At 35.2% G+C, this 15,530-nt stretch overlaps 1 protein-coding gene across 1 annotated transcript in view; it reads left to right on the top strand.

Moving 5' to 3' along the window:
- Positions 1–15,530, top strand: part of Dpyd (dihydropyrimidine dehydrogenase) — a 755,789-nt gene that overhangs the window by 172,576 nt on the left and 567,683 nt on the right. The window contains exon 5 of the mRNA XM_041647856.1: positions 12,162–12,323. Within this exon, the coding sequence (XP_041503790.1) occupies positions 12,162–12,323 (162 nt within the window). The remainder of the gene's footprint in view (positions 1–12,161; positions 12,324–15,530) is intronic.

The raw sequence follows: 15,530 nt of genomic DNA, 5'->3' as shown, positions 1-15,530 counted from the left end.
ATATGCAATGTTCTTACAATTACTGACTGTGGTATCCTGCTGTCAAATGTATTGAAAATAATTACAGGTATATCACTGCACTGTTGGCTTTGCCATCATCTTTGGTTTGGGTATCTATCTATTATCGGACTCATTAAAGATAGCTTTACATGAAATATATTCTCTATAATTTTAAATTTGAACTAGAAAGCCTATGACAGGAAACTAGGTGGAATAGTGTCAATAAACAAAGAAAACTATATATATAAAATTTATGAGAAGTCTACATTGATTTCGAGAAGTCCAAAATTTTGTATGAAAGTATCAGAGTGGTGACTGAAAATAATTTATTTGTTATAACAGATATTGATATTACTATAAACTTAACTAAAGTTCTGTACTGTTGACATAGAAAAACACAAATCTACAGAGTGAGAAGTGAATGCATAGAGAATATAAGTACTAAATTTGAAGTTTTGGTTCAGTAGAAAATATGACTCATTCATAAGTTGTTCTTTAATAAACATAATAACTTCTGAAACTCGTCATTTTTAGAAATACATAATGCAGGACTGGAGAGATGGCCAAGGGTTTAAGAGCACTGGCTCTTCTTGCAGAGGACCTGGGATTGATTCCCAGAAAGCTCTTGGCCAGATCTGTCTGTTATTCCTGTTCCAGAGGATCTGATGCCCTCTTCTGGCCTCCATGGGCACCAAGCATACACACAGTGTACCGACATGTTGTAGTGAGAAGCGGGCTGTGTTCCCGGGGCCCCTCTAGCTTAACCCCTGAAATAACCACGCGGAAATTGTATTAATTTAACACTGCCTGGCCCATTATCTCCAGCCCCTTATTGGCTAACTCTCACATATTAGTTTAACCCATCTCCATTAATGTGTATCACCACTTGACTGTGGCTTACAGGCATGAGTCTAACGAGCATCTGTCTTGGAGAGGAGAGTCATGGCTTCTGCCACACTGCCTTCTTCCTCCCAGAATTCTGTTCTGTCTACCACGCCCATCTAAGAGCTGCCCTATCAAAAGGCCAAGGCAGTTTTCTTTATTCAACCAATGAAAGCAACACATAGAAAGAAGGCCCTCCTACACCACAGACATGTGCAGATAAAACCCTTACTCATAGATAAAAATGAATAAATCTTTAGAAAAAAAACAGACTAAACTTGAATATATTATGTATATTTAAGGAGAATTTAAAAATTAAAAGCTACATGTTAACTGAAAATAAATCTTAATATACACTTGGGTAAAATCGACCATAGAAATGTTAACTTAATGAAAAATTTTTTGCTGTTTATGTCAGATCAAGTAATAATGTCATATTATTTGTGAGAGAGCAGAAGCGGCTATAGGAATGCACAAATGTTATCAACAATATGAAATGCTGATACAAATCTTTTATGACTATAGTACATTGTAGATGTTGCATATTTTTCAAAGAATGTAGGTCAAAAGATGGACCATCAATATTTACTTACTAGTTTTTAAAAATCGTAGAATATGATCATCTTTGATCTTCATCAGGAAGGAAACAAGAACTCTCATTCAACTCCCATATATGTGGAATCATATATATATTTGTGTGTGTGTGAATATGTTTCTGTATATTAGAAAGTATAAGCTATACTGGGCTGGCAAGTAATTTAGTAAAATACATCCATCCATTGAATAACTAAGAATGGTTGTTCTAGACATATTCCTTAAAGATAAAAACTATGGCATAAGTAGGCACGCATTTGATTTTGTCGCTTGAGACTATAGTGTTGACAAAGTAAAAACTGGAGATATCTTTATGTAATTTTATATTATTCAATGCCATTATGCTAATCTAAAAACAAATTATTATAGCTATTAATAATAAAAATCTTATTGAATGAAAACAGGCTTGTTGTTTAGTAATATGAAGCATGACACATTTCAAAGAAAAACATTCTGGTTAGCATAAGCTGTTCACAGTATAGGCAAAGTGAAGTTTTAAGATTTTACTTGTAAATATCTGAATTACCAAATATTATATAAAATGTATATTAAGATTTAAAATATTTAGTTATAAAATATCTAAATCACATCTTACAATGTACATATATATTTTATAATATATAATAAATTATAAATTAGTGAACAATGTAAAGTTAGGGGAGAGAGTTTTCCAAGTAACACATGATGGCTCTAACCTTTTTTAATTTCAGTATGTAGACTGTTCAACCTTTGCCAAAGGTCTTACACTTCTATACATTTTTCTTGTCCTTTGCCTCACTCTATTTAAATGTCGCTTTGCCTGATTGTACTTTAATGTCCTTATCAGCACATTCTTAAAGTCATGTTTATTTAGAGGTGCTTAAATTCTCAATTTTTCTTATCTGTCTGTCTGTCAGTCTATCTATGTGTATATTTGTCATTCTGCCAAAAAGGAATCAGCTATTTTAATTACAATGCTCCATAAAATATATTTCAATGAAAAATTGTGAACAACTCCCTGATAGCATGGCGATTTTCAAAATATTTGAAATTTACTTTACATAGACAACAGCCTCTATGAATTCTCTAAAGTAATTATGTTTACATTATAATAAAATATGGGTTTAAAGTGATCAATGCAAATGTATGCATAGATTGGTTACTGTATTATTAGTTAATAATTGTATTAACTAAATTTTTCAAGATTAATTAGTTAATCTATAACTCCCACACACTGAGTTTGATATCCTGGAATAATGAATTTGCTAGTTTTAAAGACAGGGGACCAGTATATATTTTCTAAATGATTTACCATACTGAGTTGTGTTGAGATCGACAAAGCACAGCCTATAGATGCACTAAAACAGCAGCATCATGGTGTTGCCTGTGTGGCCACAGCAAAAACAAAAAAAAAAGAATCTATTAAAATGTTACTTAATTTTGCAAAATATAATATGGCTGAGTAGTGGTGGCACACGCTTTTAATCCCAGCACTTGGGAGACAGAATCAGGTGAACCTCAATGAGTTCAAGGCACACCTGTTCTACAAGAGCTAGGTCCATGACAGGCACCAAAGCTACACAGGTTCCCTGTCTCAAAAAACAAAACAAAATGTTCCTTAATTTTGAATTATTTTTAAAATTGTGTTATAATAATTTCAGTATAAAATCAGTTCATATCCTACTTTTTTCTTTTAATAGTCCGAAGACGAATGGAATCTTATATAAAGAAACACATAGTATATGACTTAGGATTTTTAATATTAAAAAGTTTGACATAATGAACAATAACATAGGCCAAACGGCGTTTGAATTTAAATAACCTAACTAACTACCATATTGTTTAGAATACCTATTTGCAATCCTGGAAGAATAAGTGATGCATTCCTGACTGCTCTATGATAGTTTAAAAGTTCTTACAGAACCCAAGTGAAGTGTCCTTCTGTTTTGATGCGTTCTACACCGTTTGCAAGAATAAAGTATTGTTTGCAATTTAGTATTAAAATATAAAAGGTGGATAAACAACATACTGCTATCACAATGAGATTGTGTATGTACTGTTAGCGTATGAATTGTTGAGTAAAATGTATTATACAGTGAACTTCATGTTAAATATATTTGAGTTTAGTTTTCTGAAAACTACTTTGATAAATTGAAAAATTTAAAGTAAATTATTACAATCAATACTAATTATATTTTTGAGAGCAGTGGTAGGTTTAAATGAATGTGCCTGCAATGGAGAACATTTTTTGAGAAATCTATTTGTACCACTGTATAATAACACACTGTCGTACATATCACAGCATACTGTCACTTAAGAAATATCTTATATTCTTGGCAACAAAGAGCCAACCCTCAAAAATAGTCTGACATTTTTTAAACACAGAAGGAAATAGTGGTGTGAAATTGCAGTCTAGTTATAATTCCTTAAATAACCAGGTATGTGTTATACATGGTGATTAAAATATCACATACAGTACTTAGAAGCCTATCTCATGATACCCACTGAATACATGAACAGTTCTACATACATAATGCATATGTGTGCATGCACTGCACATGATGTATGTGAGCAGCCAGTGCAGTTGTTTTAAATATTGGCTCAAATCAGATTATTTGGAGTGAAATTTATTGAGCATTTACTTATATTTGGCAGACAATTTTGCCATTAACATTTGTTATTGAGGAATAGCCAAATTATTTGTGATTTTTATTAAAAACTTTTAAACAAACAAAAAGCAAGAGTGACAATAAAAATTCAAATTTTCTTTTCATTTGTCTGCCCAGTTTTGGTATCAGGTGTATCCTGAATCAATTGTGAAATGGAATAATCAGTAGCATGGATAAGTTTACTGCATTGGATCCTGTTCTCCAGAATATGGGGCTATTTGAAGTGCAGTAACATATCCTCGGTTTCTACTTAATCACACTAGAAGGCAAATATCATTTTAAAGTGTGTTTGTGTGTGTTTGCATGTAAATTACAATTATATTTGATGCGTATTTCTGGTTACCTTTAACATGTTATATGATTTAATTCATATAAATGAAAAATAGTTCGTGAAAAATTAAATTTGTACAGGCAACAATGGAGTGGCTAAGACAAGATACTTTTAGTGAATTCAAAGCCAGTAGGAGCTACAGATTCTGTCTTTAGAAACAGAGAATGGACCAGATAGAACTTAGTGGTTCAGAGCACCCACTTCTCCTGTATTGGACATGGTTAGATGGCCTTTAAGTCCAGTCACCTGAAGGTCCAATAACCTCGTCTGCCTCTGCAGGCACTGGCAATCACAATGCACAGATACTTACAGGTTGTTTTCATTAGGATTACTATTGCTGTTATGAATTACAATGACCAAAGCAACTTGGGGAGGAAAGAGTTAATTTGGCTTATGTTTTTATGTCACTCTTCATCATTGAAGGAAGTGAAGACAAGGAGGAATCTAGAGACAGGAGCTGATGCAGAGATCCCAGAGGAGTGCCTCTTACTGGCTTGCTCCTCATGGTTTGCACAGTTTGCATTCTTATAGAACCCAGGACCTCTAGCCCAGAAGTGGTTTCACACACAGTGAGCTAAACCCTCTCCTATCAATCAGGAATTATAAAAATACGCCACAGCTGGGCCTACAGCACAGTTTTATGCAGGCATTTTCTCAGTTGAGGCTTCTTCTTCTTAGTTGACTCTAGCTAGCATCAAGTTGTCAGAAAACTAGCCAGCATGCAGACATTCACACACACACACACACACACACACACACACACATGCACACACACACACACATATACACACACACACAAATCATTAATGAATAACCAAGAGAAATAATTAAAATTAAAATTGTCATGTAACAAGTAGTAGAAAATTCAGTTTTAAATGTAAATTGTGAAATGAAGACTCATTAATGTTAATTTATGTTCTTAGTGTTATATTTGGTAAGTTATTTATAATTATATATATATATATGAACATTGACAAGCAAGACAAAAGAGGACCTATATAAGAAAAATAAAAGATCATCATACAAACTATTTAAAAATTCAATGATCAAAATGCTGTCATACAAAGAAATAACATGCTGTGCTTAAAAAATTATATAGATATTTTTCAAAGAAACATTTTTTGAACATTGATTATAAAATGGAAAAAAAGTCAGGCTGGGTTGGCAATGTAGCTGTGCTCATAAAATTCTTACTCAATAAGAAGCACGAGGTCCTAGTTTTAATTCTAGAAGCACATACTTAAGCTCACATACAGGCTTGCTGCCCATGTTCTCGAGAGTTGGAGACTGTCATATTCCCAAGCCTCTGGTCGTCCTGAGACTTTGCTTGACCACTTGTGGTATCCTGAGCATGGATACTCAATGACCTCTGTCTTTCACACACAAGCACACAAGTGTATCCCAGAACACATGAACTCACACTTAATCACACACATGCACATGCAAAGATGGGTTTGGTTATGAATGAAAGTATTCTTCTGTTTAATTAAAGCGAAGGCATGGCACCCATATTGGTTCTTCCTCATCTTGCTTGCATAGGAAGAGATTACTTACACATCAGATAGTTGTTCAGTTGGTTTCAGCTATAAGTCTATTGTACTGGCAACACTAATTCAGGGGGGAGTTGTAAGTTCTAAAGCCCATTTAAAAGGAGACAAGATGCAAGAAATGTTAGGAACAGAGGGACTTTTATTTTATAGGTACTCTATATAAAATATTTTGTTCCAATTTGTGTATGTTCATGACCAGTTCATGTGGCTTTTAAATGAATGTTTTTTTTTACCCACCCTTGATAGCTTTTCTTTTTACTTTCTTATTCCTTACCTCATATGAGTTTCCTTGAATATGCATTAAAATGTTTAACACATAGAATTAACATTTACAAAAGCATTTGGAGGAGAAAAAAAGCCATAAGGAAAATGGAGAGATGTCTCAAATCCATGAAATTTATTTAATGGGCAGCGTTGTATCTATGCCCAGTTTTAAAAAGATATAATCTAACCCCAATAAACATTTTTTAAAAATTTAGCAAGACCTAAAACTGACGACTGTGTCAGGATTTTTTTATTTGGGCTACCAACCAGCTCCCAAATCATGACAGGGGGCTCTTTTCTGGCTAGCTATTTTAAATTAAATTAGTGTGTTTCTTTTTATTTACCTTTGCCTTGGGGTTTTTTACTTTTTTTTTCTTTTTTCTATTCTGTATATCCTACTTTCTTGGGTCTTCTGGCTGCTGGTTGCCTGGCTTCTTGCCCTGGGTATTTCCCTCGTTCTCTTCTGTCTCTCTTCTCTCCTTAAGTCTAGATTTCTCTTCCTATTATTCTCTCTGCCCTACCTGACCTGCATATCCTTTTCCTGTCTAGCCATTGGTCATTTACTTTTTATTAGAACAATCAGGTGCCTTAGGCAAGCAAGATGAAACAAAGGGAATACATCTTCCCATAATTAAACAAATGCAACATAAACAACATTTACACAGTTTCACACATCTTTACACACACTTTTACTAAGTTTAAGTAATATTCTACAGCATAAAAAATGTAACACATGTTTACATGTTAAAATATTATTTCACAATATATGATCGTATGTATTATTACATATTCCCAATGAGAGTGTTCTTGTGTGTTAGCATTTGTATCCAGGAGAGTCTCCAATGCCTATTTGTGTGGGTTTAAATATATATATATATATGTGTGTGTGTGTGTGTGTGTGTGTGTGTGTATGTGTGTGTGTGTGCATTTGTGAATGTGTTTGTGTGTAATCATTTCCAACTGTGTGTAACTTTAAAGTCTGTGTAACTTTGTGTATATGTGCTCACATGTACATGTGTACATGTGTGTATTTGTGCATATATAAAGGTGTGTACTTATGTCTGTGTGTGCTTGTGTGTGTGTGTGTGTGTGTGTGTGTGTGTGTGTGTGTGTGTGAAGTTTTCCAGTTTAACAACTTAGGGACAGAGAACAAAATTTTCAAGAATAACATGTTAAGTTCTTTACACTTTACGTTTAACTGAGAACAGTTGACTAAATTTGTGTTCCAAAATATCCAATTATATTGTATCAAATTTACCAAAATTTAGAATATATGAAGGGGGGAGGACCTTGGACTGCCCATAGGCCAGGGATCCCTGACTGCTCTTCAGACTGGAGAGGGAAGGGGAGGGGAGTGGGTCGTGGGGGGTGGGGGGAGGGGGAGGGAAATGGGAGGCAGGGAGGAGGCAGAAATTTTTAATAAAAAAATTAAAATAAAATAAAATGTACAAAGCAAAAAAAAAGAATATATATGAGACTCTCCTATAGTGTTCAACCCTTTGACTCTACAAGGATGTATCATGAGAGTAAGGTTTTGTTTCTTTGTTTGCAACAAAATATCACTAGATACCCCAGTCTGGCTTTCCACTTACAGTCCAGCCTCATGCCCCCCACTCTTGCCTCTGAATGCAGGATCTCTGTGTGCCCTGATCATGTTGGCTCTGGAGCCAGGGTGTTTTGTGTGTTCTGAGCATGCTATTTATCTCAACTACTCTGAGAACCACAGATGTCTCAAATGTCTGAGAACTACAGCTTATACACTGAGGAAAGATAACAGCTTCATTCAAAGTTATCCTGGTACCCCTGTCTCCTGCATGTGTTACTAAAGCCATTTTCTATTTAGTCAATGTTCATCCATTCATTCTTAGATAGCTAAAGCCAGGAATGTAAGCAAAGTTAGTCCACCCTTCCCAGACTTTCAAACTTACTAAGGTTTAGCACAAGTGGTTTTTAAATGCAACAGATTGGAGTTTATCTTGGAAGGATGCTTCCATCTGTGAAAACTGTCACTGGAAAAGAGAAGAACACTTTAAAATAAAACCGCCAGCTGTATTGATAATCTTGCAGTGATAGGAAGGTCTGAATATGGTAGGACTATTTGTTAAATTAGTTATACAATACGACAGGAGAGCAGGCTTGACGAGCTTTGCGGTTCCCTATAATGACTTTGAAAATCATTAAATTGCAGAGGAATGGCACTAATGTAATTTCAAGCTTTAATTTTAAAGTAAAAACAAAAAATATTAAAGTTATAATCATCTTAAAATTAACTAAAAGGCACGTGTTGTGCTGAAGAATGTGCCATTAAAATGCTCTGGTACAAACTGAGGCTTTAGACCTGAAAAAAATAAAAAAGACACTGGTGAACTTTGTTGTTGATTTGAAAACAGCCATCATTTTTCTCTCAAAATTTTGATCGTGGAAGGAGTCAGGCATCCTGAGCTCTCCAGAATACACATTATATATAAAACCAACAACTAAACCAAACAAAAAACTAGTAACAGTAACAAAAAACATCAAAATAATAAAGTTTCCATGGTGTATAAAAAGAAAAAAATGACTGGACCTAAAGAGAATAAATTTTCTTACATTTCTGCTAACATAGCCCTAGACATTTTTCTCTACATGAGGAAACAAACAATAAAAAGCTATAACTGATAGAATACCATGAAGAAAGGGTTGAAGTGCTGGTTTATATTCTAGTGGAAGTCTTCCTGGGTGTCTATGAAGTACCTTTTCCATTTAAATTTTCTAGCCTTCACTTTTAAAAGGTTTAAGAGGCAAATCTCTTGTGTAGAAAGAGGACTTTAGAACCATCTCACTTGTTGGAGAGACAGAATTGATATTGATCCTGTGCCTTTATGGGAAGAGTTGAGAAGCTGTCCCCTTCTTGAAAGGATCCTGAGTGGCTCTACTGGGTGAACTCAGAACAACAAACACTGAAGGGATCTGGGCATCTTGAGAGTTTCCCAAGAAGGTAACTTGCAAGGTGCTTCATGTTTCAGTTTTTACACTACCCACTTGGTTTGTTTTGTTTTTCAAGACAGGATTTTTCTGTGTAGCTCTAGTTGTCCAGAACTCTCCTTCTATCAAGACCAGGCTGACCTTGAACTCAGAGTTCCACCTGCCCCCGCCTTTGGAGTTTTGAGATTAAAGTTCTGTAGCACCACCACCCTGCTAATGCACCACCCATTTGGAAACCATCCACCACCACCCTGCTAATGCACCACCCATTTGGAAACCATCGTTCTGGTTCTCGGATACACAGCGATGTATCTAGGCTTTTTTCTAGTCTGGTTCTGTGATCCCTCTGACACATCCTCTTTCCCAATTTCCTTTCTGAGAATTTCCATGTGATCTGCAATCTTATTATTTAATCTTTTAACACCCAAATCCTTCCATTAAAAATCTTCAATTAACCTGAATGTGGTGCCGCACACCTTTAATTTCAGTATGCAGGAGGCCAAGGCAGGTAGATCTCTGTGAGTTCAAAGGCATAATGGTCTACATATGGAGTTCCAGGACAGCCATGCTATATAGAGAGACCATGTATCAAAAAACAACAACAACAACATAAAACTCATTAATTTAAATGCTTAAATAAAAAATCTAAATATGGAGGTTGGCAGTCAGGGTTCGCCGTAATCTGGAACAAGCACAGTTTTCAAATGAGTCTTCTGGATGCCTTTTCCTACATCAAGTAGACTAGCCAACTGCACATCATCACTCCAGTGCCTACTCTGAACTTTCTCAAATGTTTACCCACAGTAATTTCGAATACTTTGGTTGTAATTCTCTCCTACCAAGAGCTATCATGTTAATATATTCTAAATACAGATGTCTTATAATGGTCTCTGCATACTTTCTTTCTTTTCACTTTTTTTGGTATGTTCTTTTAAGTGCTGAGTTTTATGATTTCCATAAAAGTCTATTTATTTCCCTTTTCCTCTTTATGCTGTGGTTGAACTTTCATGAAAGAGAAACAGTTGCCTATTCTAGTTTAATGAAATTTTCTGACGAAAAGACCATTACCAAAGAAGCTCTGCTCCAAAATAACCTAGTGGAATTCAAACACAGTGAACGTAGGGGCTGGTGTATTCTACATTTCCAATGAGGTATGTGTGCGTGTGTGCATGCATACGTTGAGTGTGTATGTGTGTGTGTGTGTGTGTGTGTGTGCATGCATATGTTGAGTGTGTGTTTGTGTGTGTGTGTGAAAATAAAAGACTGTGTTCTAACGAAATTGCACTGAGATGATATTTTTTATTGCCATGGGTTGTACACTTTAGAATTGATTCTGTCTTAATTGCTCAAGTGATAGTTGATATTGGTCAGCCAGTTGCTTGATTTTTATTCCTTGAGTTCCTTAGTTATGATCTGAATTTCAAACCATATTAATACTGTTTAAAAAACATATATTGGTTAATCTTTCTCATGTATCTGACAGAGCTGTTCTTGGGAGACATGAAATTAAGCAAATATATTTAACCTTCATGAATACTGTTAAAACCATAGGTTTTTTTTTTTGCTTTTTTTAGTTTTAATTTATAAATTTTTTCTTTTAATTATTTTGTCCATTTTTTCTTCTCCTTTCTTGAATTGCTATCAATATTATTTTACTCGTTCTGTGCTCTTCAACTTACATGTTTAACTTACCACTTTTACTTAATGACCAGGTATTTATTTTTTATTTTAATACTCTAGAATGTTCTTAATTGAGTTCTGGACATTTCCCACAGTGAGCTATTAGTGAAGATCAGAAGAAATCAAGGATTGCCAAAGTGGTGGGGAAATACTGAAGTGACTAAACAGGAAACCTGTGCCATTACTACAAGGGCAGTGACCTGGATGTGCACATAGCTCCCTTATCCACTTATCTGTGTATGTGTGTGTATATGTATACATGCATATCTGCAAGAATATCACATTTATTATAACCATAAAACTCAATACTGATTTTGTTTCAATGAAAATATCCACTTTATTTGAATTTCCTTGATTTTCTAATGTTCTCTATTTTTTGCAGGACTCGCTTCAAGACACTGTATTTTGTTTATGTGATATGTCTCCTTAGGCTCTTCTTGACTGTCTTTACACAGATTGGTTTACACAAATCTTTTTAAAAAATATTTTTATACATATTAGGTCATAATTCAGGTTATCTCATTTTTGAACAAATCATGTTATAAAGTTATTGACAGTAAGACAAACCCTAAGCTATTTTATAGACATCAGATATGAGGGAATGAGTGAGGGGAATGAACTGATTGAGGTCTAGAACAGGAGTCCCTCCCTGTATTAAGTGCCTATCTGGATCTCTGCTTAAAGGATGCAGTTGAGGAACATCAGTCAACAGAGTGACTTGAAATAGTACTCTGTAGAAGAAAGAGAAGAGTTCTGGTTGTTTTTTATTTAGCCATATGGAAACTTACCGAATATAACTTTTTGTTATTGCTATAGTCCTAATGGTTCGCTCTATCTATCTATCTATCTATCTATCTATCTATCTATCTATCTATCATCTATCTATCTACTTTGTCTAGCAGTGCTCCAAAGTTCCTTCATTAAAAACATAAAGAAGAATTTAAAGAAAGATATAAAGATATACTATAATATGTTGTAAACAATGGTCTTTTAAATGTTAAATTTCTGAAATTGATCAACTCCTCTTTTATTAATACACAAGTATAAAGTTCCTATGCGGATGGTGTTCTGCTTATGATGGCGACAGATTCCTGATGACAAACAAATTCACAGCATATCTATTTCATTTTCTTCTCGACATCTTGAGCCTTAATGCTGTTACTTACCGGAAGAAATAAAATGCCACAATTGGGCATCTCAGGTACGCTATGCCTTAATACAAACTCTGGTTTTGTTTTATCTCTACAGAACTACTATGGCGCAGCGAAGATGATTTTTTCTGACAATCCTCTTGGTCTTACTTGTGGAATGGTTTGTCCAACCTCTGACCTCTGTGTGGGAGGATGCAACTTGCATGCTGCAGAAGAGGGACCCATTAATATTGGTGGGCTGCAGCAGTTTGCTACTGAGGTATGTAACAGCTACACTTGCAGCATTTTTTCCTACTACTACAAAGCCAGAGTTTATAAAATAATTGAAGTCCTTGGTTTGTGATGATACTCAACATGTGTGTGTGTGTGTTACAAATGTGTTGTTTGAAATCAGAATCTTTATACAAAACTTGGCTATAAAAATGAAAGTTTATAAAACCATATGTCAAATTAGTTGTAATCCCAGCAGGTTATTAAAATAACTTAAACCGAAAATATCTAAATTGGATGATCTAGAAATAGAATTTGTTCATTAACTTCACATTGAAGTGTAGCGTGGAGACCCTATTAGGAAAAAAGGCTATATTCCTTAACTGATAATTTCCCCTGGAACTCGCTTTGATCTTTATGCCTAGAAATATATTTCAGCCGTACTTCATACTATTCTTTGAGTGATAGAGGTTAGGGAATTTTCAAAAAACCCTGAAATGGAATAATATTCTTTAACAACATTAAGAAGATAATTAGATTATGTGAGCTTATAGATTGAAAGCTACTCAGTTATTTGCACGGAAAAATGTTTAATGAAATGAAAGGTGGCTTTTTGTCATTTGTCACATAAACTTTGGTCCTGGCATTTTCTTTTATAAATCCTTTGTAAATGACTGATTCTCTGGGACATCTTTATGCTCTCTGGGGTCTCCTGTTGGAAGTGAACTAGCAAGTCAATTCTCATGTATCATTTAAATGATCAGCTTATTGGGAGGTTACAGTAAGATTTTATAATCTTGAGGGACTAGTTGGCTAGAAGACTAAATTAAATGTCTGTCTATGTCGGACTTTTAGTTAATGACTTAGCTCTCTGGTTGTGTCAACTTAAACACAATGTGCTCTTTCCCTTTAGAGCCTTCCCCATAATATCCCTCAAGCTTAAGTCACTCTTTGCCTTTAGTAATAAATCAGTGTTATTCCTTTCCTGCTTTCTGGCAGGTTAATTCTGAGGAAAGACCCCTGGGAATAAGAAAATGGAAACAATTTGAGGTTGTGAGTTGATGAAATAAATTCTTGGATTTAATTTCTTTTCTTACCAAATTAAAAACTACATTAGGCTTACCTGACCACTGCAAGGAATAATCTCTACAACCTGGAAAAATCCATAGTTGATGGAGGAGATTCACTTGGATTCCTCTCCATATTTCTTGGGGGAGCCTATTGCTTTATTATTAAGCCAGGATGAGCTTACTCAAAATGCATCACAGCAAATGAAGACCCATACAGTATGTACATGAACTGAACTGACATGCCTAAACAAAATGATTTGTTAGCAGTAGTTTTTCAGGGATTTGGACATAAATGGGACAAGCTTATAGAGGCAGAAAGATGTAGAAAAAACAAGGAGGGGGAGAATGGAGAACTAAAGAGAAAGCAACGAAAGAAGGGAAAAAGAGGAAGGAAGGAAACGATGGCGAGGGAGGGAGATAAAGAGAGAAAGACAGAGAGAAAGTGAGAGACAGACAGAAAGTCAGAGAGGAAGACTATCACACACAGAGGAGAGAGATCAAGACAGAGATAGAGACACACATAGAGAGAGATGAAGGAATGGAAAGAAGAAGGGACAGAGAAGAGAGAATATGAATGAATGTGTGAATGACTTTTCTACTCTTACTGAGTTTTAATAAACTCCTACTTCATAGAGTATTTATTTGTAAGGACTTTCACATTGTCCTCCTTGCTATACAGAAGTCATCAGAAATTCATTGAAAATCAAGTGTACACACATGTGAGTTATGTAAGCCCGAACTAATAAAGAATTGAGTACAGACAAGGATTGTCTATAAATTCATCTTAAATGAATAAAGAAACTGTAAAATGGATGTGTCATTCTATTTTATTTCCTTAAAACTGTGTTTCATAACTAGGCAGTGGTGGCACACGCCTTTAATCCCAGCACTCAGGAGGCAGACACAGGCGAACTTCTGTGAGTTCGAGGCCAGCCTGGGCTACAGAGAGAGCACCAAGACAGGCCTTAAAGCTACACAGAAAACAAAACAAAAATGAAAAACAAAACAAAACAAAAACCCTGTGTTTTAATCAAAAAAGATAAAAGACTGTGATGGAAACTGCATTAAGGGCGCCCGTTCATTTTTTTACATTGACCAGTTTTATAAAGTCCCATGTTTATTATGTTAAAGTGGGTTTACTTAAATGTTCTGGGTATTATTACAATGTGTGAAAATAGATTGCTTTGTTGATTTCATACAGGACTGAAGAGTCAATAGCTAGGCAGGAGGCATAGGTGGGGAGAGAAAGGAAAGGACTAGGAGCAGGAGTCAAGAAGCAGAAGATGCAAGGAGAAACAAGGAGGAAACAAGAGGTGGAAGACAGAAGAGGAGTAACACCACATAATAGAAAGTAGATTAATATGGGCAAGTTAATTTAAGTATAAGAACAAGTTAAGAACAAGCTTAAATTACAAGCTGAACTTTTTTTTTTATTTAATTTTACTTTTTCAAAAAAAACTATCTTTTTTTTTATTTTACATGCCAAATCCATTTCACATTCCCTCCCCTTCTTCTTCTCTCTCCATCTCCCCCACAACCCTCATCACCCCCCCCCATCCAACCTTAGAGAGTGTTAGTCTTTCCACGGGAAGTCAAAAAGTCTAGCGCATTGTTTTGAGGCAGGACCAAGGCCCTCCTCCCATATCTAGGCTGAGTAAGGTATCCCTCCAGAGAGACTGGGTTCCAAAAAGCAATAGAGATAAATCCTGGTCTCGCTGCCCCAGCCATACAATTGTCACCCACATTCAGAGGGCCTAGTTTGGCCTCAGGCTGGTTTGCTCACTGTCAAGCCAGAGATGGGAGGCTTCCATTAGCTCAGGTAAACTGTTTCAGTGGGTATCCCCATCATGGTCTTGACCTCTCTGTTTGTAATCTCACTCCTCCCACTCTTCTACTGGATTTTGGTAGCTTGGGCTGAACCTTCTTAAGTATTAAGAAGTCTCTATGGCATTATTTGGGACTGATAAAACAGAGAAAGACTCATTACATGTAAATATAGCAACCTTTTGAGTTGTTAAAAAGTTGCAGAAAACATCAATTCTGTAACTACTTGCTAAAAATATGGGAAGGGCAAAAATACTCTTTTTTTCCAGTGACTAAACTATCAACATGAAATTTAACTCAAAGTGAATCATGATGTAAATGATTTTATGTTTTGATTGATAAAAAATGATTGATTTTGACCT

This window comes from Microtus oregoni, unplaced genomic scaffold (assembly GCF_018167655.1).
Source record: "Microtus oregoni isolate MIOR12 unplaced genomic scaffold, Mior012 000000F_ref0000247, whole genome shotgun sequence".
Taxonomy (NCBI): domain Eukaryota; kingdom Metazoa; phylum Chordata; class Mammalia; order Rodentia; family Cricetidae; genus Microtus; species Microtus oregoni.
The sequence above is the reverse complement of the archived record's forward strand: the minus strand, read 5'-3'. Positions and strand labels throughout refer to the sequence as shown.